General features: G+C 37.2%; 2 protein-coding genes and 1 pseudogene across 2 annotated transcripts; all 3 read left to right on the forward strand.

Moving 5' to 3' along the window:
- The first annotated feature begins 2,244 nt into the window (after window positions 1-2,244).
- Window positions 2,245-6,964, forward strand: LOC104889893 (probable plastid-lipid-associated protein 12, chloroplastic). The gene is made up of 11 exons (XM_010675229.4): window positions 2,245-2,624; window positions 2,874-2,927; window positions 3,802-3,876; window positions 4,630-4,749; window positions 4,829-5,020; window positions 5,166-5,249; window positions 5,344-5,433; window positions 5,732-5,785; window positions 5,856-5,935; window positions 6,686-6,793; window positions 6,886-6,964. Exons 1-11 carry the CDS (start codon window positions 2,352-2,354, stop codon window positions 6,962-6,964), a joined length of 1,209 nt encoding a protein of 402 aa, XP_010673531.2. The 5' UTR covers window positions 2,245-2,351.
- Window positions 6,965-12,725: 5,761 nt separating this feature from the next.
- LOC125497129 (peroxidase N-like) lies at window positions 12,726-15,463 on the forward strand. Its single transcript, XM_048643841.2, has 4 exons — window positions 12,726-13,037; window positions 13,705-13,887; window positions 14,233-14,398; window positions 14,882-15,463. The coding sequence occupies exons 1-4, from the start codon at window positions 12,816-12,818 to the stop codon at window positions 15,301-15,303; spliced, it is 993 nt and encodes a 330-aa protein (XP_048499798.1). The 5' UTR covers window positions 12,726-12,815; the 3' UTR covers window positions 15,304-15,463.
- A 1,948-nt stretch (window positions 15,464-17,411) lies between these two features.
- Window positions 17,412-21,545, forward strand: LOC125496429 (peroxidase N-like; annotated as a pseudogene).
- The last annotated feature ends 4,875 nt before the right edge of the window (window positions 21,546-26,420 follow it).

Genomic DNA, 26,420 nt, shown 5'->3' on the forward strand with positions numbered 1-26,420 from the left:
TGGCTTGGATCGAATATATGAATGCTTTTACGTTCATTTCGAGGCAATTTTTAGGTTCTACGAAAAATGAACAAATGGGTGTTTAGAGGCTTTTCGAAGTAACACAAATGGTGTCAACCAGCTGCGCAATGTTACAAGTGACGTCGGCCTTACTAGGAACGTTTAGAGAGAAAATATAAGCAGGCCCGAAAGAGTAAAAAAATGTCGAAAAAACGGCCAAAATTAAAGGTTATAATACACTTTTTAGGACTTTCCAGGGGTCCAAGCTCTGAACGCCACGGGATTCCTCTTAGGGACATGGTAGGTCATTGGAAATGAGTCATGTGGCTTGGAACAAATATGTGGATGTCTTTATGTTCATTTCGAGGCAATTTGGGTTTCACGAGAAACAAACAAATGGGGTGTTAGAGGCGTTTTGAGGCAATGCAAATTGTGCCAAGGACCCGTGTAACTTTAAAAGTCACACAGGCACTCCTAGGAATGTTTCGAGAGTAAATATGACCAGGCCCGGAGAAGTCCAAAAATGTCCCAAAAACCAGCTAAAATTGAAGGTTATAATACACGCTTTTGGCCTTTCCCGAGGCCCGAGCTCCGAACGCCATGAGATATTTCCTATGACCATGGGAGGTCATTGGAAAGAAGTCGTGTGGCTTGGAACGAATATATGGATTCCTTTACGTTCATTTCGAGGTAATTTTGGGTTTCACGAGAAATGAACAAATAGGGTGTTCAGAGACTTTTCAAGGCAATGCAAATGGTGCTAAGCACATGCGCAACATTACAAGTCATCTCGACACTTCTAGTAATGTTCCGGGAGAAAAAATGACCAATTCCGGAGAAGTCCAAAAATGTCGCAAAAATAGCTAAAATTGAAGGCTACAATACACGCTTTCAGACTTTCCCGGGGCTCGAGCTCCGAACGCCACAAGATACCTCCTAGGGACATGGGAGGTCATTGGAGAGCAGTCATGTTACTTGGAACAAATATATGGATGTCTTTACGTTCATTGCGAGGTAATTTTGGGTTTCACGAGAAATGAACAAATGGGGTGTTCAGAGGCTTTTCGAGGCAATACAAATGGTGCCAAGCACCCGCGCAACCTCACAAAATGTTTTGGGAGAAAATATGATTAGACCTGTAGAAATCCAAAAATGTCCCAAAAACAGCCAAAATTGAAGGTTTTAAGTAATAAAACCTAAAAGTGACCCAATTCGATTAAAACTTAGCCGAACTAATACGACCTCCGTTCTTTTCCTATTAAAACAATGTGTTTAGACACAATTTTTAAGGATTTGGAACTGGGTAGTTTAGTATAAAAGTAACTCTTTAATTAACTAGAGTAGGAGAGAAATCATCCTAATTTTATAAGACAAAGTGAGTAATTAATGTTGGTTTTAATAAGATAAAGTAACGGCAATATTGTCAATTAAAGTTGCTTTTTATAAAAAAATTGGAATTGTTGCAATAGATGCTAAACAACCCAAAATAGTAATTATTGTAATATAAAAAGCACGGAAAAAGTATATTGTAACCTCGTCTCATGTACGAATCTATAATATGTAAGCTTCTGTGTATTATAGGAGCTTTAGTGCTTTACCATTTAACACTACCATACATCATCTATTCTAAAATAAGTAAGATGTTGAAGGAGACTGTGGAATTAAAGAAAGCAAAGAGATAGAAACAAAAAAGTTGTGAGCTATGTGCAGATAAAGTTAGTCTTAGGAGTTCCCCTCAAAAAAAAAAAAAGTTAGTCTTAGGAGTACAAAAGACCATCTAATTTTAATTTTAAATTAGGCATTTTTTTTTGTAAGATGAAGAGGACTCACTTGAGGGGATATGGGAAATTACTCAAATGAGTCCTATGAGGTTTGATCCCTATACCGCTATGTCGATTAACAAAAGTAAAATTAGCTTGCAACAAGATTTAAAATCTTGACCTTTTACTATTATGACATGACACAATTACCATCTCTCTCAACTTTTAATCATGCTATAAGTGTCCACATTATTATATTTGTATCTTTTAAATGTTGAGTTTTTCCTTAATGAGTATATTTTAGTGGTAATGGAAAAAAATACATATCAAGTTCGGAAACGCAATACCAACACGGAGCAACGCCGGGCCTAAATACTAGTGAAATTATAAGGGAAGGATAAGTGGCTGCTGACTTGTCCTAACCAAAACAAGCCACCTAGCCAGAAAAATTAAACAATCAATCAAAAAATCTTCCATAATTTTCATTTCCCTCCACAAAATGATGAAAACAACCAACTCACATACTCACTCACTGAGTCACAGCATACTGTACAAAATCGACGAATCTTTTTCTTCACTTACAGAAATTCAATGGCATCCATAGAAATTGCAGCATTAGGGTTTCGATTAAGCCAATTTCCAGCTTTATCTTCTATATCCAACAGAAATTCTGGAAATTCTGTTCAATTCTTTCGTAAAAACTCAAATTTCCGCATTTTTTCATCATCTCTTACAAATGAAACAGAAGAAGAAGGGATTATTAGTAAACCTAATTGTAAATTTACTGAAGATGAGAATCGGCTTGTTGAAGCTCTTATTGGAATTCAAGGACGTGGTCGTTCTGCTTCACCTCAGCAGCTTAAAGTATTAATCTTTCATATCTTTGTTTTTTCTTTTTGTTAAGTTAACATTGACAATGTATTGCAATAAATAAGCATTAATAACATTCATTGACATCGTGATGTCCTGTTCTTTTGGACTGAGAGAATCCGAACTGAACTGAACTGAACTGAAAATAAGTCGAGAAGAATAGGGACTAACATTGTTGTACTGTTTCAGAAAATGTATTTGGTGCTTATATATTTCTCTCTTTTTGATGTTTATACATTGCAGGAAGTAGAACGTGCAGTTCAAGTTTTGGAGGATGTTAAAGGTGTTCCTGAACCAGTACGTGATTTGCGTTTTTTTAATCGTTTGTTTGTAGTTTCACTGTAGTTTAGTTAGTGTAAAAATGTGATTTTTGTATGAACCATTGATTTCTTTAATCCAAATATTTTGTCTTATAGATCGTGTACCACTTGTGTGCCACTCTGTTTGATTAGTTGTTTACTATTAATATGACATACCATTTGATAATTTAGAATTTAAAATACATAATAATCAACTATGTTACTCATACACGAATTGAGTGTTTACTCAGATACGGGTGTCTAAGTATCCGACTCGGCTATTTTGTAGAAAAAGTCAAGTTTTTAGTTTAAAATGAAGTATCCAAGTAAAGTATTGTGTCACGTGTCCGACACAACAACCCGTTTTTGAGGTCAATGAAGGTGTCGGAGTAACACTGATAATCAACCAATAGGAAAAAGTGGCACGTAATTTGTTGGACAGAAGAATTGATTCTGATTTCTTATGTGTCTTGAAGATTTAGAAGATTTATGATAGAAAAACAAAATGCAATTTACTCTAAATTTTGATGAGTAATGATATGGATCGTTTGTCTGCTGTTGATCATATGAATATAGGTGTCTAATTATTCAATGCTAATACTTTGGGCTGGAATCAATAGTATGAGTAAATTGGCCTTGATTTATCTGTTTAGATTGTTGATATAGATTGTTAAATTAAGCTGGATTATGTGCTGAAGAGATTTGGTAGGATTTAATGTGTTTGCAGCAAGTGGGTGTTGTCTCTTCTATATGTCAAATTTGATCTTTATGCCTCAAGTGAAACTAAGAGCCTAGTCGGTTTTACTGTTTCATTTGTTGTATGCACGAGTATCGCGTATGTTTCTGACTTGATATACTTTTGATTTGTTCAGACGAGTTCTGGTTTGATTGAAGGTCGATGGCGATTGATGTTTACAACAAGGCCAGGAACTGCTTCTCCAATTCAGGTTAGCTTAGGTCTTGGCTTCATTAATCTTATAGGTTATTAGGATTGGATATGGAATTCTGTTAGTTTGAGACAAAAGTTGTTTTTGGGTATCCATACTTTTGAAAGAGCCCGGATTTCTTAAATTGTAAAGAGTAACTTTTCATACATAAAGTCATCATGACACGCTTCTTCAAAAGTAATACAGAAGTATAGGAAAGGGTGATGTTTCTGCAAATTTGAAACAAACGTTTTTTTTTAGGTGACATGAATTAATATCTAGACATACGATATCATGTTTTGTTCACAATCTGTCTTTTTTTTCTAAGCCTTTGATGATTCTTAATGCCACCCAATCCTCCACTGACGTCGTCGAGTATTTCCTCCATAGTCCATACTCCATAGCATCTTTTTTCTTCCACAATAATTTGAAAAATGTGTTTCTGCCATTACAGAGAACATTTCTTACCAGACTTGTAAAGAGTAACTTTTCATACATAAACTCATGATGACACGCTTCTTCAAAAGTAATACAGAAGTATAGGAAGGGTGATGTTTCTGCTAGTTTGAAACAAAAGTTGTTTTTAGGTGATATGAATTAGTATCTAGACATAGGACATCATGTTTTGTTCACAATCTGTCTTTTTTTTTCTAAGCCTTTGATGATTCTTAATGCCACGCAATCCTCCACTGATGTCATCGACTATTTCCTCCATAGTCCATAGCATCTTTTTTCTTCCACAATAATTCGAAAAATGTGTTTCTGCCATTACAGAGAACATTTGTAGGAGTTGACTTCTTCAATGTATTTCAAGAGGTATATCTGCGAACAAATGATCCACGCGTGTCCAATATTGTAAAGTTCTCGGATGCTGTTGGTGAGCTAAAAGTAGAGGTAAGCTATTATCATGTTCTCCTACACTGTCATGTGAAGAAAATATGAACCAGTAAACCTTTACCTCCTTTGGCTACAGGCTGTGGCATCTGTTAGGGATGGAAAGCGAATTCTTTTCCAGTTTGACAGGGCAGCCTTTTCTTTGAAATTCCTACCATTTAAAGTCCCTTATCCGGTGCCATTTAGGCTTCTTGGTGACGAAGCAAAGGGCTGGTTGGACACAACATATTTGTCAAATTCTGGAAATATACGTATTTCAAGGGGGAATAAGGTATGTATAGCTCTAGCAGAATCTTCGCAGTTTGTTTATAATATATTTCCATGCGATCTAATCACAACCAAGTAGCAATTATGACATGATATATATCAATGAAATATGAAGGATTAAGGACTTCCATCACTGTCGTGTAGTGCAGGGCACCACTTTTGTGCTCCAGAAGGAAATTGAACCTAGGCAAGAGCTGCTATCTGCAATTTCTACTGGAATTGGAGTGACAGAAGTAAGTGTGCTATGGGATTTTAAGGAAGCAGCTATAAGGAAAATGTATACCCCTTTCTGCATGTATTGGTAACATTTATCTGTAAATTTTGCAGGCTATTGATAAGCTAATTTCGACAGCTCAAGATAAGGAGGGCGAACCTCAGCTTCTAGAAGGAGAATGGACGATGATCTGGAGTTCTCAGGTATAAGATGTCAGGATCTGAAATTTCATTTCTTATGTTTTCTCACTCAAAAGCCAATGACACAAATAAACCAAACGGTGATGCTATGAAGCTAGGTTGCTCGTCTACTATTAATGCCTACTATTTGTTAGTCAAAACTTAATTCTGAACTGCAGATTGGTAAGAAGTGATAACTCACAGGGTCATCAGACTATTATCAGAACACTAATTTTCCTCTTCCAAGCTCATACAATTATTCATGAGGAAATTGACTTTGTACTTATTTTATAACATTTTTGCTCAATTTTTGTTGTTGTAGGTGGAGACGGACAGCTGGTTGGAAAATGCAGCTAATGGTCTAATGGGTACACAGGTGAATTTGCAGCAAGTGCTGATTCATATGTTCTTTGATGTAGAATTGTTCTGACAATCCTGTATTTCAGATAATCAAGAAAGATGGACAGCTAAGGTTTTTGGTTGACATTGTACTTGGTTTCAGATTCTCCATGAGCGGCACATTTCAGTATGTCCTGTTCTCCATTTAGTTCAACTAGCAGCTAGCAGTTAGATTTGAAAAAAGAAACGATGCTCATATCTTCTTTCTAGGACCTTATCTTCTGCTTTTATACCTAGACTCTGGTTTATCCCTCAATTACCTTCAAGCTCACACATCTTTTTAGGCATTATACGATTGGAATCATGTTATCAATTGTCTACTGAACAAGGGTAAACACTAAGAAGGGATGATTTACATGTCCACCTATGTTACATTGACACAAGTGCAAGTGTCAAGTACGAATTGAACCCCAAACGTCACACACTGAGGTGCAAGATTTGGGCACAAGGACCTGTCTTAGAATGTTATGTGAGTGCAAGGAGACGGCATTAATGAAACCTACTAATTCTATAAGACTTCTGCATGTCTTTTTGCATATATATTATGTATGTATGTATGTACACCCATCTTACTATTTAGTTCTGGTTATTATTCTTATTCAAACTCATTTTTAAGCGTTCCCTATGTAGTTATAGTTTCTCTTAACAATATTCCGATCAAGATGATTGAGGTGTTCAGGTGAAAAACAAAGTGTTGGATAACCATGTCATACCCTTGTTGGAGTGCTGAGTGTCTGACACAAGTATTTATATACATACAAGAGTCTAAATACCATAGATGTCGACACAAGATATGCCTTCATGCTACACTGTTTCCTTCTGTTTGTATCTATCGAGTACTGCTGAGGTTCAAACGCGTCTTTGATGTTGTTTACAGGAAAACTGGTGGTAAGACATACGATCTTAATATGGATGATGCAGCTATCATAGCTGGTTCATTTGGACTACCCGTTAATTTGGAAAGTAGATTCAACCTGGAGCTTCTGTGAGATACTTATCATTAAATCTTTCTTTTTTCTTTGATAATCTCCAAAGACATTTCTGTAACATATATTTATGTTTGATTATATACTACAGGTATGCAGATGACAAGATCAGAATTACACGAGGATACAATAAGATTATGTTCGTTCACTTGCGTGTAGACAAGTCATAGCCTCATTAGGTGGAAATAAGGCACAAATTTTTCAAATGAAAATTCATGAAGTTCCCTAGACTTCAAGAAGAATAAATAAGATTTCCTGTATATTTTGATTTTGCCATGTATCATAGGTACTTCGTTTAACAAGTATAATATACTACTCCCTTTGTCTAGAAATTGTTCTCACAATTTGCCATTACCAAATGCCATCCTACATATTGTCTAAATTTTTTATTGTGCTAATATGTTGAAACTCGATATAAAGAAGTGATGTTTTAGACGTGCGATTAAGCTCTTTGTACCATTGAGTAGACATTTTCTATATAGGTAGCAAGGATTAGGCGTGTTAACAAACATTTCTAGACTTCTAGTTTGTGTAGTTCGGACTCAGATTAGCTAATAGTTCGGCTTGGTTTGACTCATTTTGTAATGAGTCAAGTTCGAATTGAATATTATAGATCTAGTACTAAATAAGCCAAACTTGATAACACTTAAATTTGGCTTGTGAGCTTGTAAACTTGAGAAAAACAGTACATTTTTATTTATTAATGAGATGGTTATATGTTCTTTAACCTTTACTCTAAATTGTAAAAGTCTCGAGTCAAAAGTAACATTACCATAAAATCAAAAGGGAACAATAGTACCAAACTTGAGTTCGAGTTCAAAATACCTTTCTATTCAAACTTAGCTTGAGCTAGCATGCGTAGCTCAAGATAGGTTTGAGCTCGACTTTGAGTTCTATAAAATTAAGTCGAAAATTTTCATTCAAACCAAGCTTGAGCTAGCTTACATAGTTCAAGACAGGTTTGAGGTCGACTTGACCTCGATGAAATCAAGTTAAACGAGTTCGGCTTGGTTCAGTTCGTGACGAGCCCAAGCAAGGATCCTCAGGCCTTAAGTAAATATTCTTTCGTAGCATATAGCCATACAGAGCAACAAACTAACAAAGGTTAATAATATAGACGAGATATCTACCAATGAAGTTGGTTGCAGCATCACAGATTCTTGTTGAATGCGCAACTGGTATTATTTGTCCATAAACGTCTCAGCACTTTGCACGTCCAATTAGACTTTTTCAAAACCAAAGTGCTTCGTGAACAATGTTATTGTAACAGTGCTTATCCCTTACATATCATGCCCACTGAAATATAGTATTGATAAGATAGATAACACATGCAATATCACAGAAACAAACAAATTTTGTAGGCAAGAAAGCACTTAACCAAAGTTTAATCCTAAAAGAGGACAAAACTGAATAGATTAATTTAGAGAAGACAAGCACAAGTTGAGATTATTTTTGAACCTTAATGCTTGCTTACAACTTAGAGGGATAGAACTCTCTAATGGTGTGCTCAAACTTTCAAAGTTACGTAAACCATTTCAATTCAATTAACTATATTCTTCTACCATGTATCTGTATACCTATGGTGGTGGCTGGTGGGGAAGAGAGATGAAGTACGAGAGCTAGCAAAGGGGAATAAAGGCAGCATGTCATCATATACACTCGCCAGAATTATAGATGTCTCATTTATTTTCTAATATACTTCCTCCGTTACAAAATAAGTGACATATATTTATTATTTGAAAATGTCATAATAAGTGACACCAAATTCAAACTGGTAAAAAATTTCCCTTTTATTACAATTTTGTTATTATTAATTTTTCCCAACTTTTAACATAACCCCTGTTAATTACCCAACTTTCTCTCCTAACCCTCATGACTTCATTAATGGTTTTAACCATTCCCTCCCTCCATTCTTTGATTATATATACCAAGGGGAGGAGAACGAAGAAGTTGGAAGTTCCAACTTTGTACTTAGTTCATTGAAGGAGAACGAAATTGAATTCTTCTAACCCTACCCATTCTCAATTCGTATTCATATGAAAGAAAACGGACTAATTATTCTTCACTTTCAGTTGTGTATTCAAATCCTCTTATCCAAACATGTTATCAGATTCTATATCAATCCTAAATTATCAAAACTTATTGGTATTTAATTGTAGTCTTTTATTTAATCCTTTATAAACTAGACTGAGAAATATTACTTGTTTACCTAACTTGTTCATATAGAGATCTTCTGGAGCCTAGCAAGGGTCGTGCCTAGCGCCAAGAGAAGACAAAAGTGGGCATGGAAGGAAGGTCTGAGGCACCCCGAGGCAGCCTTAGGTACTCTAGGGCTCCTAGGTAGGTTGAGGACGAAAAAATTCGTCACCTGGAGAAGTCTAAAAATGCCCCCAAAAACTAGAAAAGGCGTGGATTATAGTCTATGGTGTCGGGTCCCGCGAGGCCCGGGCACGAGTGCCCATGGAGTGCACCCTGCGGTCGTGGGAGACCCTTTGAAGGCACACTCATGCCTTGAAAAGGCATGCGATGCCATCTACGACCCTATGGAGCCTAGCGAGGGTTGTGCCGACGAGCCAGAGGAACAAAAAAGTGGGCATGGAAGGAAGGCCCAAGGCACCCACGGTCCTTAGGCACCCTGGGGGGCCTAGGAAGGTTCGGGACTAAAAAAGTCGGCGGGCTCGGGCAAGTCTGAAAATACCCCGAAAACAAGAAAAAGCGTGGATTATAGTCCACAGTTCAGGGCCCACACGAAGCTCGTGCACTAGTGGCCATGGGGTGCACCCTATGGTCGTGGGAGGCCCTTTGAAGGCATATTCATGCCTTGAAACGATGTGATGCCATCTAGAGACTCTTTAGAGCCTAACGAGGGTTGTGTCGGACGAGCCAAGAAAAGACAAAAGTGGGCATGAAAGGAAGGCCCGAGGCACCTAGGGCAACATTAGGCACCTTGGGGGCCATGGATGGTTCAGGACGAAAAAATTCATCAGGATCAGGGAAGTCTAAAAATTCCCCAAAAACTGGAAAAAACGTGTATTATAATCCACAGTTTCGACCCCCGTAGATCCAGAGCAACAGTGCCCATGGGGTGCACCATATGGTCGTGGGAGGCCCTTTGAAGGCACACTTGTGTGTTGAAAGGGCATGCGACGCCATCTAGAAGATTTCTAGAGCCTCACAAGGGTTGTACCGAAAGAGCCAAGGGAAGACAAAAGTGGGCATGGAATGAAGGCCCGAGGCACCCCGGGGAATCATTGCGCACTGTGGGGGCCTTAAGAAGTTTCAGGTCGAAAAAAGCCGTCGAGATTGGGAAAGTCGAAAAAATGCCTCGAAAAATTGAAAAAACGTGGATAATAGTCAACGGTTCCGGAACCCCGGAGGTCCCGGGCACCAGTGGTCTTGGAGTGTAGCCTACGGTCGTGGGAGACCGTTTGAAGGCACACTCGTGCCTTGAAATGGCATGCGATGTCATCTAGAGGCCCTCTAGAGCCTAGCGAGGGTCGTGTCGAGCAAGCCAGGGGAAGACAAAAGTGGGCATGGAAAGAAGGCCTTAGGTACCCTGGGGCATCCTTAGGCACTCTGCGGGCCCTAGGAAGGTTCTGAACGAAAAAAGTTCTCGGGCTCGTGAAAGTCGAAAAATGCCCTAAAAATTGGAAAAAAACGTGGATTATAATCCACGATTCCAAGCCCCTGCGAGGCCTGGGAACCAGTGGCCATTGGTTGCACCCTACGGTTGTGGGAGGCCCTTTGAAGGCACACCCGTGCCTTGAAAAGGCATGCGATGCCGTCTAGAGACTATTAAGGGTTATGTCGAGAGAGCCAAGGGAAGATAAAAGCATGCATGGAAGGAAGGCCCGAAGCACCCGTGGGCACCCTATGGGCCCTAGGAAGGTTGGGGACGAAAAAAGTCGTTGGACCCCGCCGCAAAGTGGAAAAATGCCCTAAAAACTCGAAAAAACGTGGATTATAGTACAAGGTTATTGGCCCTTGCGTGGCTCGAGCACTAGTTGCCATGGGGTGCACCCTACAGTCGTGGAAAGCCCTTTGAAGGCATACTTGTGCCTTGAAAGGGCATGCGATGCCATTTAGGAGATCTCTAGCTAGAACCTAACAAGGTTGTGTAGAAAGAGCCAAGGGAAGACAAAAGTGGGCATGGAAGGAAGGCCCTAGGCACCCCGGGGCATCATTACGCACTCCGAGGACCCTAGGAAGCTTCGGGACGAAAAAAATTGTCGGGCCCGAGAAAGTCGAAAAATGCCTCGAAAAATTGAAAAAGCGTGGATAATAGTCCACAGTTATGGGTCCCCGTAAGGTCCGGGCACCAGTGGTCTTGGGGTGTACCCTACGGTCGTTGGAGACCCTTTGAAGGCAGACTCGTGCCTTGGAATGTATGGTATGTGATGCCATCTATAGGCCTTGTGGAGCCTAGCGAGGTTGTGCCGAGCAAGCCAAGGGAACATAAAAGTGGGCACGGAAGGAAGACATGAGGCACCCGGGGGCATCCTTAGCTAGGCATCTATGGGCCATAGGAAGGCCCGTTTGGGACGAAAAACGTCGACGGCCCCGGAGAAGTCGAAAAATGACCCGAAAACTGGAAAAGCGTGGATTATTGTACACGATTCCGGGGGGTGCATCCTAGGGCACCGATTCCCATGGAGTGCATCCTAGGGCTGTGGGAGGCCCTTTAAAGGCACATTCGTTCCTTTGAAGGGGTAATGCGATGTACATACATGTGCTCTGATTTTCGAACGTAGATGTTCTCTATATGTACATGATATACTGATGCATACAACAATTGACAACATATTATGTTACATGTGTTTGACACATGCAAGACTATTATCCCTCCGAATAAGCATATATACGGAATGGGAGAATTCTAAATAAACAAACGAGTCTGATATATAACCTAATTGTGAGTACTATGCGTACCAAAAAAAAATCACATATTTAGATTTTTTTTTTCATTTTCGATTAAGCTTGTGGAATTTTTTCTTTTTTTTTAGGGGTTTTTCTAAAAATGGACGAGCAACAAAAGAGACTTTTCCACCCATGTGAGTGGTTAAGAGTTGACTATGAAAAAAAAGGTAGAGAATGTGAAAATGTTTAATTACATTTATCTTGTAGTATCAAAGTTTAACATGCATGGTTGTCCATTATCTTATTCTCAGGGAAAATTCAGTTCTTTAACCCGACCATGGTGTATCGACCTATTAAAACTTTAAAAGATTACATTCTTCAATGCTCATCTAATATACATTAGTATGACATTAATGCATTTGAATGAAATAAGTATAGTTTAAACATCATGTGGCGCGTTATATTATTGTGATTTGTGATGACTGATGAGTGTGATCGCACTACGTACTAATTTGCTCATAGAAACGATAAACTTGTGCATCAAGAGTGATATTAGTAGAACAAAAGTGATTTTGTGCTAAATATTCACAGTTCAACATGCTAGTTGCTACAGCCGCCATACGTCAGGACACCATACTAGAAAAGCATTCCTCTCCATTAGTAATCAGTTGTAGATTATTATAGCCATTCAATTCATGATATTTCTCTCATAAGATTGATTAAAATATCAAAAGCCTCAAATTACTAGTTAAACGATTACGCAAAAATATATGTAACGTAATCAGTTAAAAAAAGCTACTCAAATTTTAAAAGAAATAATAAAATGTAAGTAGCGTAGTCAAAAAAGTTTCGTCAAACTGCAAGAGGAGATCGATTTGCATTTTACAAAAACAAAAACGTAACTAGTCGTGTATTTTTCACTAGTGGTGATTGGTGACATATTTGTCTAATTATAAACCATTAGTATAATAATATATCATATATGCAAGGTGACAACCCTTTTTCTCGAACATCCTAAATTAATTATAAATAGAGCTTGTAACATCTTCATGTTCATGCATAACTCATCAGAAATCTCACTTTGATCACTTTTCATTACAAACTAAAACTCTCAGCTTACCTAATTCTTGTGCTTATTATTAGTTTTACTAGCTTAAACCAAGTATGAAGAGATCAAGGGGCCAAAAAAGTGTCACTTTGCTAGTGATCACTTTGCTATTGTTATTCACTGTGGATGTGAAGTGTCAACTAACAGCTGATTTTTATGCAACAACATGCCCTAATCTCTTTCATATTGTAAGAAAACAGGTTCAAATTGCGGTTATGAATGAAATGAGGATGGCAGCTTCTTTGCTTCGACTTCACTTTCATGATTGCTTCGTCAATGTAAGTTTTTCTCCCCCCATATCATCAAAGCTAGTTAAATGACGTTTAGCTCTAAGGCTGTTTAATGTGTATAGAGTGATTCACGACATAACACTCCCATAAGCATGACGCAAAACTTTCTAAATAATCTAACAAGAGCAAAAACACAATGTTTTTCTCTCATTTCACAAGACCTATTAGTTAGTATTTATTTAAAAACTTGACATGAGTAATTATATTATGACAAAATTGGTCTCAACATCTTGAACTATATATAGTTTGCGTGAACCCAATGCCACCAACTATGACTAGTAGCCTAAACACCACCAACTACGGGGTGGGGTGCAGTCTGTACCATAAAAACCCACCGTCGTCTTCGGCAACATATTAGGCTTCTGGCCTCATTCATGGTATGGAATGCATCCCACCCCATAGTTGATGGTGTTTAGGCTACTTTTTCTTTTGATAAGTGATGGTGTTTAGGCTGCTAGTCATAGTTGGTGGTGTTGGGTGCACCCGAGCTATAATCAGGGTGTTGAGGCCAATTTTGCCTTATATTATAGAATATATTTAATTTAGTAGGTATCATTTCTTGTTTTTGTGGCCAAATTTTCTGCTACTTAGGTTCCATGTATACTATAATTAACCCTTTATTTTTTTGACGATAACCCTTCATTTTTGTGAATAGGGCTGTGATGGGTCCGTACTACTGGATGGAAGTGATAGTGAGAAGTTAGCTTTTCCTAACCAGAACTCTTTGAGAGGGTTTGAAGTTGTGGATACTATAAAAACCGCGGTAGAAAGTTCATGCAGCGGAGTTGTTTCTTGTGCTGATATACTTGCTATTGCTGCTCGTGATTCTATAGTCTTGGTAAGACTTCCAGGAAAACCATACATGAAATTAAAGAGATGCACTCCTGTTAGATTAATTCTTTTTATGCACTGTATTTTGGTCAGTGGCGAGGCTATGTTGGGACCTAAGAGGGCCATGGTCCCTGCAGGCCTCAACATAGCTTTGAAGAAAATCAATGGTAATCAATGGTTGTATCTTGCTTTATTGGTAAACTCCCCCCTCCACGACTATGTTTAGAATTCTTCGTTAAACTGGTCCTCTTCCACAACCAAATCTGGCTTCGCCCTTGAATTTTTGCTTAACTTTTGACACAACATTTTGTCTAATTTTTGTTATTTAACTGCTTGAGTTATGTTGTTGCAGAGTGGAGGATCTTCATACAAAGTATTGGTAGGAAGAAGGGATGGGATGGTGGCCAACCAAACAGGAGCAAACACAAACCTTCCTTCCCCATTCGATCCCCTGGACATCGTCATTTCTAGGTTTGCTGATCAGGGTCTTAACTTGACTGATGTAGTGGCTTTACAAGGTATTGTTATGTCGACAACTTATTCAAGCTCGAATCATTTTGGCCTAAGTACCTCGTACTACTTTTCTTTTATCTCAGATATCCGTGTTGGATCCTTACTCGAACATTGACGTGAACACTGCGACGCTTTATATATATTGAGCCAAAATCATGAAAACAATTTCATAAAATTGTCGAGTTGAACACTTAAATACATACCCATATCCGATACGAGTACTTGAGTCAAAGTAACATAGCTTTTGACTTATGCTCTATGGTAGCCTTGCCTAAATGTTAAGCTCCCTAGAGGTTGCTTATGAGCTACAAAAAATCTTTATTATCCCTCTTATATTCTACTTGCATAAATTCCCGTGAAAAAAAGGAATTGAGAACTATATTTTGGGACGGAGGGAGTATTTATCATCCATAGTCCCAATGACTATATTTAACAAAACATACTTCACTCCCATCTCCTAAACATCACTATTTTTTACTTAACCGCAGGAGCTCACACTATAGGATTAGCAAGATGTGCTGTTTTTAGTTCAAGACTGTTCAATTTCTCCGGCTCTGGAGCAGCAGACAGCACCATTGACAGCAGCCTAGTATCGCAACTTCAAAGCTTGTGCCCTGTCAATGGTGATGGGAACCAGACAACTGCTCTCGATCAGAACTCGACCGACGTATTCGACAACCATTACTTCAAGAACTTGATCAACAACAAGGGCATACTCCTTTCAGACCAAGATTTATATTCCAGTGACATGGCTAATACCACTACCAAGAGCATTGTAGAGAGCTACAGTACTAACCCACAACTCTTTCTCACCGACTTTATCAAGTCCATGATCAAGATGGGAAATGTAAATCCAATCACTGGATCGAGTGGCCAAATTCGGACAAACTGTAGGGTCATTAACTCTTAAACATTGTTTAAGAAAAAATATCAGGCAATAAGTTGTGCACTTGATACCTAATGGTGTTATTGTAGTATGTGTAACCTTATATTTAGCTATGGAAACTATTTCTTATGACTGGTTCATGTTAGTCGACTCCAAATCATTTTAGGACCAAGGCTTTGTTGTTTTTGATGGTGTAGTATGTTACCTTATATCTAAATATAAAATGATTGTTAGAGATCCCACAGATGATGAGTATCTACCAATTACCATGTATCTATCTCTATACTATAAGGGAAGAGGGGAGCAACGCTGCAACGGTGTCCCCATTTAAAATCACATTTTTACTCCTATTAAATAAATTATATTTTAAGAAAAAAAAAACTTTAAACAACTCAAAGTTAGCACAATTAATGAATATCAACAAAAAATTGACAAAATTATTTTATAAAAGGAAATTCCCAAACAAGTCAAAGTCATCACAATGAACATAAAATTGACAAAATAATTTTACATAAGAAAATTTACCATAAATTTGAAATGACATTTACATATGATTATACATTCATTAGAAAAGTCCATAAACAAAATTAGAAGTGTGTTATTGAAATACTTTATCAACAATAATGTAGTATGTAAAAACTTGATGATGATTTATAATGTATTTAGAAACTTATATCTTTTATCAATAAATTAACTCTATCTAAAGTAACATTATCGAACCATCACATAGTTTCAACTCCAACTTTATGTTAAAAATAACAAATGGTTAGTGATATATCATTTCTAATTGCTTTATGCATTATACGTGTTTCATTGATTTCAAATTATTTACTCATAAAATAGCATGATCAGGAAGAACCGAAGTTATTCGCGGTGATGTTTAGGCTTTTTAAGCCATCCGAGTTCGTTTAAGCCTCCAAATAGCCATTTTAAGTTTTTCCGAAATTTTTTTTTCCTTTAAATTATGTATTTGGGTTTTGTTTTATGTATTTAAACATTATTAGGTTGTAGTTCTTGTATTTTTTCAGATCTATAATGTTCTTGTATACTTATCTTTGTTTATATATTTTGATTAATGTTCTTGTATACTTCTCTTTGTTTTGATTAATGTTCTTGCTTGTATACTTTTCTTTGTTTTGATTAATGTTCTTGTATACTTCTCTTTGTTTTGAATGTTATTCTTGTATACTTCTCTTTGTTTATTTTGATTAATGTTCTTGTATACTTATTGTATACTTCTCTTTGTATATTAGTTTTTGTTCCTTTTTTTCATTTTCGTTTCATTCTTTTTATTGTTTTGGGTTTAGTATTTTCGTTTCGTTTCTCTTCTCTTCTGTTTAATTTCAGAAAATGTGAGATTATGAGTAAAAAAATGACAAAAAAAAAAAAAAAAAAAAAAAATTTTTTTTTGGTAGGAAGGGCTGCGCTAGTTAGGAAAAAGCGCAGCCCTTCTAGCCCAGAAGGGCTGCGCTTTTTCCTAACTAGCGCAGCCCTTCTGGGCTAGAAGGGCTGCGCTTTTTCCTAACTAGCGCAGCCCTTCTAGCTTAAGGGCTGCGCTTTTCTAGCGCAGCCCTACTTAAAAAGTGAAGGGCTGCTACTGAAAGGGCTGCTGTCAAAAAGCGCAGCCCTACATGCCTTTTTTAGCGCAGCCCTTCTTCATTTTTCCACTAGTGAAGGTTGTGCAGAAAGAGCCAAGGGAAGACAAAAGTGGGCATGGAAGGAAGGCCCTAGGTACCCTAGGGCATTATTACGCACTCTGGGGGACCTAGGAAGCTTCGAGACGAAAAAAGTCGTCGGTTCTGGAAAAGTCGAAAAATACCTCGAAAAATTGAAAAAGCGTGGATAATAGTCCACAGTTTTGGGCCCCCACAGGGTCCGGGCACCAGTGGTCTTGGGGTGTACCATACAGTCGTGGGAGACCTTTTGAAGGCACACTCGTGCTTTAAAATGGCATGTCATACCATCTATAGGTCCTTTGGAGCTTAGCGAGGGTTGTGTCGAGCAAGAAGCAGGAACACAAAAGTGCGCATGGAAGGAAGGCATGAGGCACCCGGGGAATCCTTAGGCATCTACGGGCCATAGGGAGTTCTGTTCGAGACAAAGAACGTCGACAGACCCGGAGAAGTCGAAAAATGGCCCAAAAACTGGAAAAAGTGTGGATTATTGTACACGACTACGAGTGCTCGCGTGGGGTATGGGCACCGGTTCCCACGTGGTGCACCCTAGGGTTGTGGGAGGCCCTTTGAAGGCACACTCGTTCCTTTAAAGGGGCATGCGATGGACATGTGCTCTAATTTTCAAACGTAGATGTTCTCTATATGTAATATGTGTATGATATACTGATTGATACAACCATTGACAACATATTTACATTACATTATCCCTCCGAATAAGCATATATACGAAATGGGAGAATTCTAAATAAACAAACGAGTCTGATATAGCCTAATTGTGAGTACTATGCATACCAAAAAGATCACATATTTAATTAGATTTTTTTTTTGTCGATTAAGCTTGTGGAATTTCTAAAAATTGATGAGCAACAAAAAAGACTTTTCCACCCATGAGTGGTTCAGAGTTGACTATGAAAAAAGTAGAGAATGTGAAAATGTTTATTTACATAATTACATTTATCTTGTAGTATCAAAGTTTAACATGCATGGTTGTCCATTATCTTATTCTCAGGGAAAATTCAGTTCTTTAACCTGACCATGGTGTATCGACCTATTAAAACTTTAAAAGATTACATTCTTCAATGCTCATCTAATACTCCCTCCGTCCCATAATATAGTGCTTGTTTCTTTTTTCACGGTCTCCAAAACGTAACTTTGACCTTTAATATCTTCAATTTCTTATTAATAAAAAATATAAAAAGTTGATATTATGAAACTACACATTGAGACGAATCTAACAAGATCCTACATGAATATGTTTTTTTATATATACAAATGAGAATATTCGGTCAAAGATTATAAAGTTTGACCACCAAAAATGAAATAAGCACTATATTATGGGACGGAGGGAGTATACATTAGCATGCCATTAATGCATTATAAAATAAATATAGTTTAAACTGACAGAGTATAAATCTATTCTTTTTGGTTGAGGCCCCAAGAATAGATTTATCCTCTATCATAAACATCATGTGGCGGGTTATATATATTATTGTGATTTGTGATGACTGATGAGTATGATAGCACTACGTACTAATTTGCTCATAGAAACGATAAACTTGTGCATCAAGAGTGATATTAGTAGAATAAAAGTGATTTTGTGCTAAATATTCACAGTTCAACATACTAGTTGCTACAGCCGCCATACGTCAGGACACCAAACTAGAAAAGCATTCCTCTCCATTAGTAATCAATTGTAGATTTATTATAGCCATTCAATTCATGATATTTCTCTCATAAGATTGTTTAAAAATCATAAACCTCAAATTACTAGTTAAACGATTACGCAAAAATATATGTAACGTAATCAGTTAAAAAAAGTTACTCAAAAGTTAAAATAAAAAATAAAATGTAAGTAACGTGGTCAAAAAAGTTTCGTCAAACTTTGCGAGAGGAGACCGATTTGCATTTTAAAAAAACGTAACTAGTTGTGTATTTTTCACTAGTGGTGATTGGTGACATATTTGTCTAAATTCTAATTATAAACCACTAATATAATAACATATCATACTTCATACATGCAAGGTGACAACCCTTTTTCTCGAACATCCTAAATTAATTATAAATAGAGCTTGTAACATCTTCATGTTCATGCATAACTCATCAGAAATTTCACTTTGATCACTTTCATTACAAACTAAAACTCTCAGCTTAGCTAATTCTTGTGCTTATTATTAGTTTTACTAGCTTAAACCAAGTATGAAGAGATCAAGGGCCAAAAAAGTGTCACTTTGCTAGTGACTTTGCTACTGTTATTCACTGTGGATGTGAAGTGTCAACTAACACCTGATTTTTATGCAACAACATGCCCTATATCTCTTTCGTATTGTAAGAAAACAGGTTCAAATTGCGGTTATGAATGAAATGAGGATGGCAGCTTCTTTGCTTCGACTTCACTTCCATGATTGCTTCGTCAATGTAAGTTTTTCTCCCCCATATCATCAAAGCTAGTTAAATGACGTCTAGCTCTAAGGCTGTTTAAAATTGGTCTCAACACCTTGAACTATAGTTTGCGTGAACCCAACACCACCAACTATGACTAGTAGCCTAAACACCACCAACTACGGGGTGGGATGCAATCTGTATCATAAAACCCATAGTCTTCGGCAACATATTGTATTTAAGCTACTAGTCGTAGTTGGTGATATTGGGTGCAACCCGAGCTATGGATCAGGGTGTTGAGGTCAATTTTGCCTTATATTATAGAATGTATTTAATTTAGTAGGTATCATTTCTCATTTTTGTGGCCAAATTTTCAACAGTAGCATAGTACTTAGGTTCCATACTTCCATGTATACTATAACCCTTTAGTTTTTTGACGATAACCCTTCATTTTTGTGAATAGGGCTGTGATGGGTCCGTACTACTGGATGGAAGTGATAGTGAGAAGTTAGCTTTTCCTAACCAGAACTCTTTGAGATTTGAAGTTGTGGATACTATAAAAACCGCGGTAGTAAAGTTCATGCAGCGAGTTGTTTCTTGTGCTGATATACTTGCTATTGCTGCTCGTGATTCTATAGTCTTGGTAAGACTTCCAGGAAAACCATACATGAAATTAAAGAGATGCACTCCTGTTAGATTAATTCTTTTTATGCACTGTATTTTGGTCAGTGGCGAGGCAGTTGGGACCTAAGAGGGTCATGGCCCCGCGGGCCTCAACATAGCTTTGAAGAAAATCAATGGTAATCAATGGTTGTATCTTGCTTTATTGGTAAACTCCCCCCTCCACGACTATGTTTAGAATTCTTCGTTAAACTGGTCCTCTTCCACAACCAAATCTGGCTTCGCCCTTGAATTTTTGCTTAACTTTTGACACAACATTTTGTCTAATTTTTGTTATTTAACTGCTTGAGTTATGTTGTTGCAGAGTGGAGGATCTTCATACAAAGTATTGGTAGGAAGAAGGGATGGGATGGTGGCCAACCAAACAGGAGCAAACACAAACCTTCCTTCCCCATTCGATCCCCGGACATCGTCATTTCTAGGTTTGCTGATCAGGGTCTTAACTTGACTGATGTAGTGGCTTTACAAGGTATTGTTATGTCGACAACTTATTCAAGCTCGAATCATTTTGGCCTAAGTACCTCGTACTACTTTTCTTTTATCTCAGATATCCGTGTTGGATCCTTACTCAACATTGACGTGAACACTGCGACGCTTTATATATATGAGCCAAAATCATGAAACAATTTCATAAAATTGTCGAGTTGAACACTTAAATACATACCCATATCCGATACGAGTACTTGAGTCAAAGTAACATAGCTTTTGACTTATGCTCTATGGTAGCCTTGCCTAAATGTTAAGCTCCCTAGAGGTTGCTTATGAGCTACAAAAAATCTTTATTATCCCTCTTATATTCTACTTGCATAAATTCCCGTGAAAAAAAGGAATTGAGAACTATATTTTGGGACGGAGGGAGTATTTATCATCCATAGTCCCAATGACTATATTTAACAAAACATACTTCACTCCCATCTCCTAAACATCACTATTTTTACTTAACCGCAGGAGCTCACACTATAGGATTAGCAAGATGTGCTGTTTTTAGTTCAAGACTGTTCAATTTCTCCGGCTCTGGAGCAGCAGACAGCACCATTGACAGCAGCCTAGTATCGCAACTTCAAAGCTTGTGCCCTGTCAATGGTGATGGGAACCAGACAACTGCTCTCGATCAGAACTCGACCGACGTATTCGACAACCATTACTTCAAGAACTTGATCAACAACAAGGGCATACTCCTTTCAGACCAAGATTTATATTCCAGTGACATGGCTAATACCACTACCAAGAGCATTGTAGAGAGCTACAGTACTAACCCACAACTCTTTCTCACCGACTTTATCAAGTCCATGATCAAGATGGGAAATGTAAATCCAATCACTGGATCGAGTGGCCAAATTCGGACAAACTGTAGGGTCATTAACTCTTAAACATTGTTTAAGAAAAAATATCAGGCAATAAGTTGTGCACTTGATACCTAATGGTGTTATTGTAGTATGTGTAACCTTATATTTAGCTATGGAAACTATTTCTTATGACTGGTTCATGTTAGTCGACTCCAAATCATTTTAGGACCAAGGCTTTGTTGTTTTTGATGGTGTAGTATGTTACCTTATATCTAAATATAAAATGATTGTTAGAGATCCCACAGATGATGAGTATCTACCAATTACCATGTATATCTATCTCTATACTATAAGGGAAGAGGGAGCAACGCTGCAACGGTGTCCCAATTTACAATCAAATTATTACCCCTATTAAATAAATTATATTTTAAGAAAAAAAAACTTTAAACAACTCAAAGTTAGCACAATTAATGAATATCAACAAAAAATTGACAAAATTATTTTATAAAAGGAAATTCCCAAACAAGTCAAAGTCATCACAATGAACATAAAATTGACAAAATAATTTTACATAAGAAAATTTACCATAAATTTGAAATGACATTTACATATGATTATACATTCATTAGAAAAGTCCATAAACAAAATTAGAAGGTGTGTTATTGAAATACTTTATCAACAATAATGTAGTATGTAAAAACTTGATGATGATTTATAATGTATTTAGAAACTTATATCTTTTATCAATAAATTAACTCTATCTAAAGTAACATTATCGAACCATCACATAGTTTCAACTCCAACTTTATGTTAAAAATAACAAATGGTTAGTGATATATCATTTCTAATTGCTTTATGCATTATACGTGTTTCATTGATTTCAAATTATTTACTCATAAAATAGCATGATCAGGAAGAACCGAAGTTATTCGCGGTGATGTTTAGGCTTTTTAAGCCATCCGAGTTCGTTTAAGCCTCCAAATAGCCATTTTAAGTTTTTCCGAAATTTTTTTTCCTTTAAATTATGTATTTGGGTTTTGTTTTATGTATTTAAACATTATTAGGTTGTAGTTCTTGTATTTTTTCAGATCTATAATGTTCTTGTATACTTATCTTTGTTTATATATTTTGATTAATGTTCTTGTATACTTCTCTTTGTTTTGATTAATGTTCTTGCTTGTATACTTTTCTTTGTTTTGATTAATGTTCTTGTATACTTCTCTTTGTTTTGAATGTTATTCTTGTATACTTCTCTTTGTTTATTTTGATTAATGTTCTTGTATACTTATTGTATACTTCTCTTTGTATATTAGTTTTTGTTCCTTTTTTTCATTTTCGTTTCATTCTTTTTATTGTTTTGGGTTTAGTATTTTCGTTTCGTTTTCTCTTCTCTTCTGTTTAATTTCAGAAAATGTGAGATTATGAGTAAAAAAATGACAAAAAAAAAAAAAAAAAAAAAAATTTTTTTTTGGTAGGAAGGGCTGCGCTAGTTAGGAAAAAGCACAGCCCTTCTAGCCCAGACTAGCGCAGCCCTTCTGGGCTAGAAGGGCTGCGCTTTTTCCTAACTAGCGCAGCCCTTCTAGCTTAAGGGCTGCGCTTTTCTAGCGCAGCCCTACTTAAAAAGTGAAGGGCTGCTACTGAAAGGGCTGCTGTCAAAAAGCGCAGCCCTACATGCCTTTTTTAGCGCAGCCCTTCTTCATTTTTCCACTAGTGAAGGTTGTGCAGAAAGAGCCAAGGGAAGACAAAAGTGGGCATGGAAGGAAGGCCCTAGGTACCCTAGGGCATTATTACGCACTCTGGGGGACCTAGGAAGCTTCGAGACGAAAAAAGTCGTCGGTTCTGGAAAAGTCGAAAAATACCTCGAAAAATTGAAAAAGCGTGGATAATAGTCCACAGTTTTGGGCCCCCACAGGGTCCGGGCACCAGTGGTCTTGGGTGTACCATACAGTCGTGGGAGACCTTTTGAAGGCACACTCGTGCTTTAAAATGGCATGTCATACCATCTATAGGTCCTTTGGAGCTTAGCGAGGGTTGTGTCGAGCAAGAAGCAGGAACACAAAAGTGCGCATGGAAGGAAGGCATGAGGCACCCGGGGAATCCTTAGGCATCTACGGGCCATAGGGAGTTCTGTTCGAGACAAAGAACGTCGACAGACCCGGAGAAGTCGAAAAATGGCCCAAAAACTGGAAAAAGTGTGGATTATTGTACACGACTACGAGTGCTCGCGTGGGTATGGGCACCGGTTCCCACGTGGTGCACCCTAGGGTTGTGGAGGCCCTTTGAAGGCACACTCGTTCCTTTAAAGGGGCATGCGATGGACATGTGCTCTAATTTTCAAACGTAGATGTTCTCTATATGTAATATGTGTATGATATACTGATTGATACAACCATTGACAACATATTTACATTACATTATCCCTCCGAATAAGCATATATACGAAATGGGAGAATTCTAAATAAACAAACGAGTCTGATATAGCCTAATTGTGAGTACTATGCATACCAAAAAGATCACATATTTAATTAGATTTTTTTTTTGTCGATTAAGCTTGTGGAATTTCTAAAAATTGATGAGCAACAAAAAAGACTTTTCCACCCATGAGTGGTTCAGAGTTGACTATGAAAAAAGTAGAGAATGTGAAAATGTTTATTTACATAATTACATTTATCTTGTAGTATCAAAGTTTAACATGCATGGTTGTCCATTATCTTATTCTCAGGGAAAATTCAGTTCTTTAACCTGACCATGGTGTATCGACCTATTAAAACTCACTAGTACAGAATAGGCGATTTGCGTCGGATGTGAGGCGCCTATTTGCGTCGGACATGGGTCCGACGCCACAGGCCTCGACGCAAATGACTATCAATGATCTGCGTCGAATGCAGATCCGAGCACATTTTCATCTATTTGCGTCGCACCTCGTATACGGTGCGACGCAGATGGCTATCCCAGCCCAATTCAGAGTAATGCAGAGATAATGTGCGTCGCACATTGCCAAGGGTGCGACGCACATTAGTGATTTGCGTCGCACAATAGGCTATGTGCGACGCAAATCACTGTTTAATAAAAAAAAAAAATATTTTTGGAACCAAAATTCCAGATTCAATCATCTCTGTGAGACGCACAAAAGAAATAAAGAGAAGAAAGAAAAAAAAAGAGAAACAGAACCTCGTATACAATTTGAAAAAAAAATTTAGATCTAACACACAATTTGAAACAAAAAAATAGATCTAACACACAAAAAACCCTAAAAATTTAATATCCAAACATTAAAATTACAATTTATTACAACTTTTACATAGATCCAAAAAAAATAAAAACATTCTTCGTCTTCATCATCAATAGTCGCCCTCTTCTGTTAAAAACCAAATATAAAAAATAAAAAACGCCAATTTCTTTCAGATCTGAAAAGTGTAAACAAAAAATCAGAAAGAAAAATTTAAAGAATTCGAACCTGTTGGAGATGGAGAATGGGAAAGAAAGCCAAAGTATTTCAGTCACTTTCAGATCTATAGAGGTACACAAAAATATCATAATATAAAAATATTAAAAAATTGAAATCTGTGAACACAAAAAAATCGGATTCAAAAAATTTGAAAAATCGAACCTGTTATTTCAGAACGTTGAAGAAAGCCAAATTATTCAGATCTATAAGGTTTTTTCTTCGAAGCTTCACCATGCTTTTTTCCTTCGAAGCACAATTATTTCAAATCGAAGCCATGGGGACGCTTCACGGGGTTTTTGGGGACAGAAACCAACTAAGATGGCGTCGGTAAGCCATTGGGGACGAAGCCATTGGGACGCTTCACTTTTGGAGTTCTGGGTTTCAGAGACACGGGGGGGAGAAAGAAGATTCGAGTGAAGGAGAGAGAGAGGGAGAGAGAGAGAAGCAAATCAGAGAGAGTTTTAGGTTAGAGTGAGATGGGGAGTTGAGGAGTTTTAGGAGATGGGGAGATGGGGAGATGGGGAGATAATGAGATGGATACGGCCCAACTAAGATGTGCGTCGCATGGGCTTGGGGTCCGTTGCAAATCAATAATTTGCAACGCACCTTAAGTACGTGCGACGCAGATGGTTCGTTTTTGCGTCAAACGCTTTTTGGCATGCGACGCAAATAGGTTTTTTGCGTCACTTCCGTGTCTGTGCGACGCAAATGAGGGGACGCAAATCGTCCTTTTTCTACTAGTGACTTTAAAAGATTACATTCTTCAATGCTCATCTAATACTCCCTCCGTCCCATAATATAGTGCTTGTTTCTTTTTTCACGGTCTCCAAAACGTAACTTTGACCTTTAATATCTTCAATTTCTTATTAATAAAAAATATAAAAAGTTGATATTATGAAACTACACATTGAGACGAATCTAACAAGATCCTACATGAATATGTTTTTTTATATATACAAATGAGAATATTCGGTCAAAGATTATAAAGTTTGACCACCAAAAATGAAATAAGCACTATATTATGGACGGAGGGAGTATACATTAGCATGCCATTAATGCATTATAAAATAAATATAGTTTAAACTGACAGAGTATAAATCTATTCTTTTTGGTTGAGGCCCCAAGAATAGATTTATCCTCTATCATAAACATCATGTGGGGGTTATATATATTATTGTGATTTGTGATGACTGATGAGTATGATAGCACTACGTACTAATTTGCTCATAGAAACGATAAACTTGTGCATCAAGAGTGATATTAGTAGAATAAAAGTGATTTTGTGCTAAATATTCACAGTTCAACATACTAGTTGCTACAGCCGCCATACGTCAGGACACCAAACTAGAAAAGCATTCCTCTCCATTAGTAATCAATTGTAGATTTATTATAGCCATTCAATTCATGATATTTCTCTCATAAGATTGTTTAAAAATCATAAACCTCAAATTACTAGTTAAACGATTACGCAAAAATATATGTAACGTAATCAGTTAAAAAAAGTTACTCAAAAGTTAAAATAAAAAATAAATGTAAGTAACGTGGTCAAAAAGTTTCGTCAAACTTTGCGAGAGGAGACCGATTTGCATTTTAAAAAAACGTAACTAGTTGTGTATTTTTCACTAGTGGTGATTGGTGACATATTTGTCTAAATTCTAATTATAAACCACT

The sequence above is a fragment of the Beta vulgaris genome, chromosome 4 (assembly GCF_026745355.1).
Source record: "Beta vulgaris subsp. vulgaris cultivar EL10 chromosome 4, EL10.2, whole genome shotgun sequence".
Lineage (NCBI taxonomy): Eukaryota > Viridiplantae > Streptophyta > Magnoliopsida > Caryophyllales > Amaranthaceae > Beta > Beta vulgaris.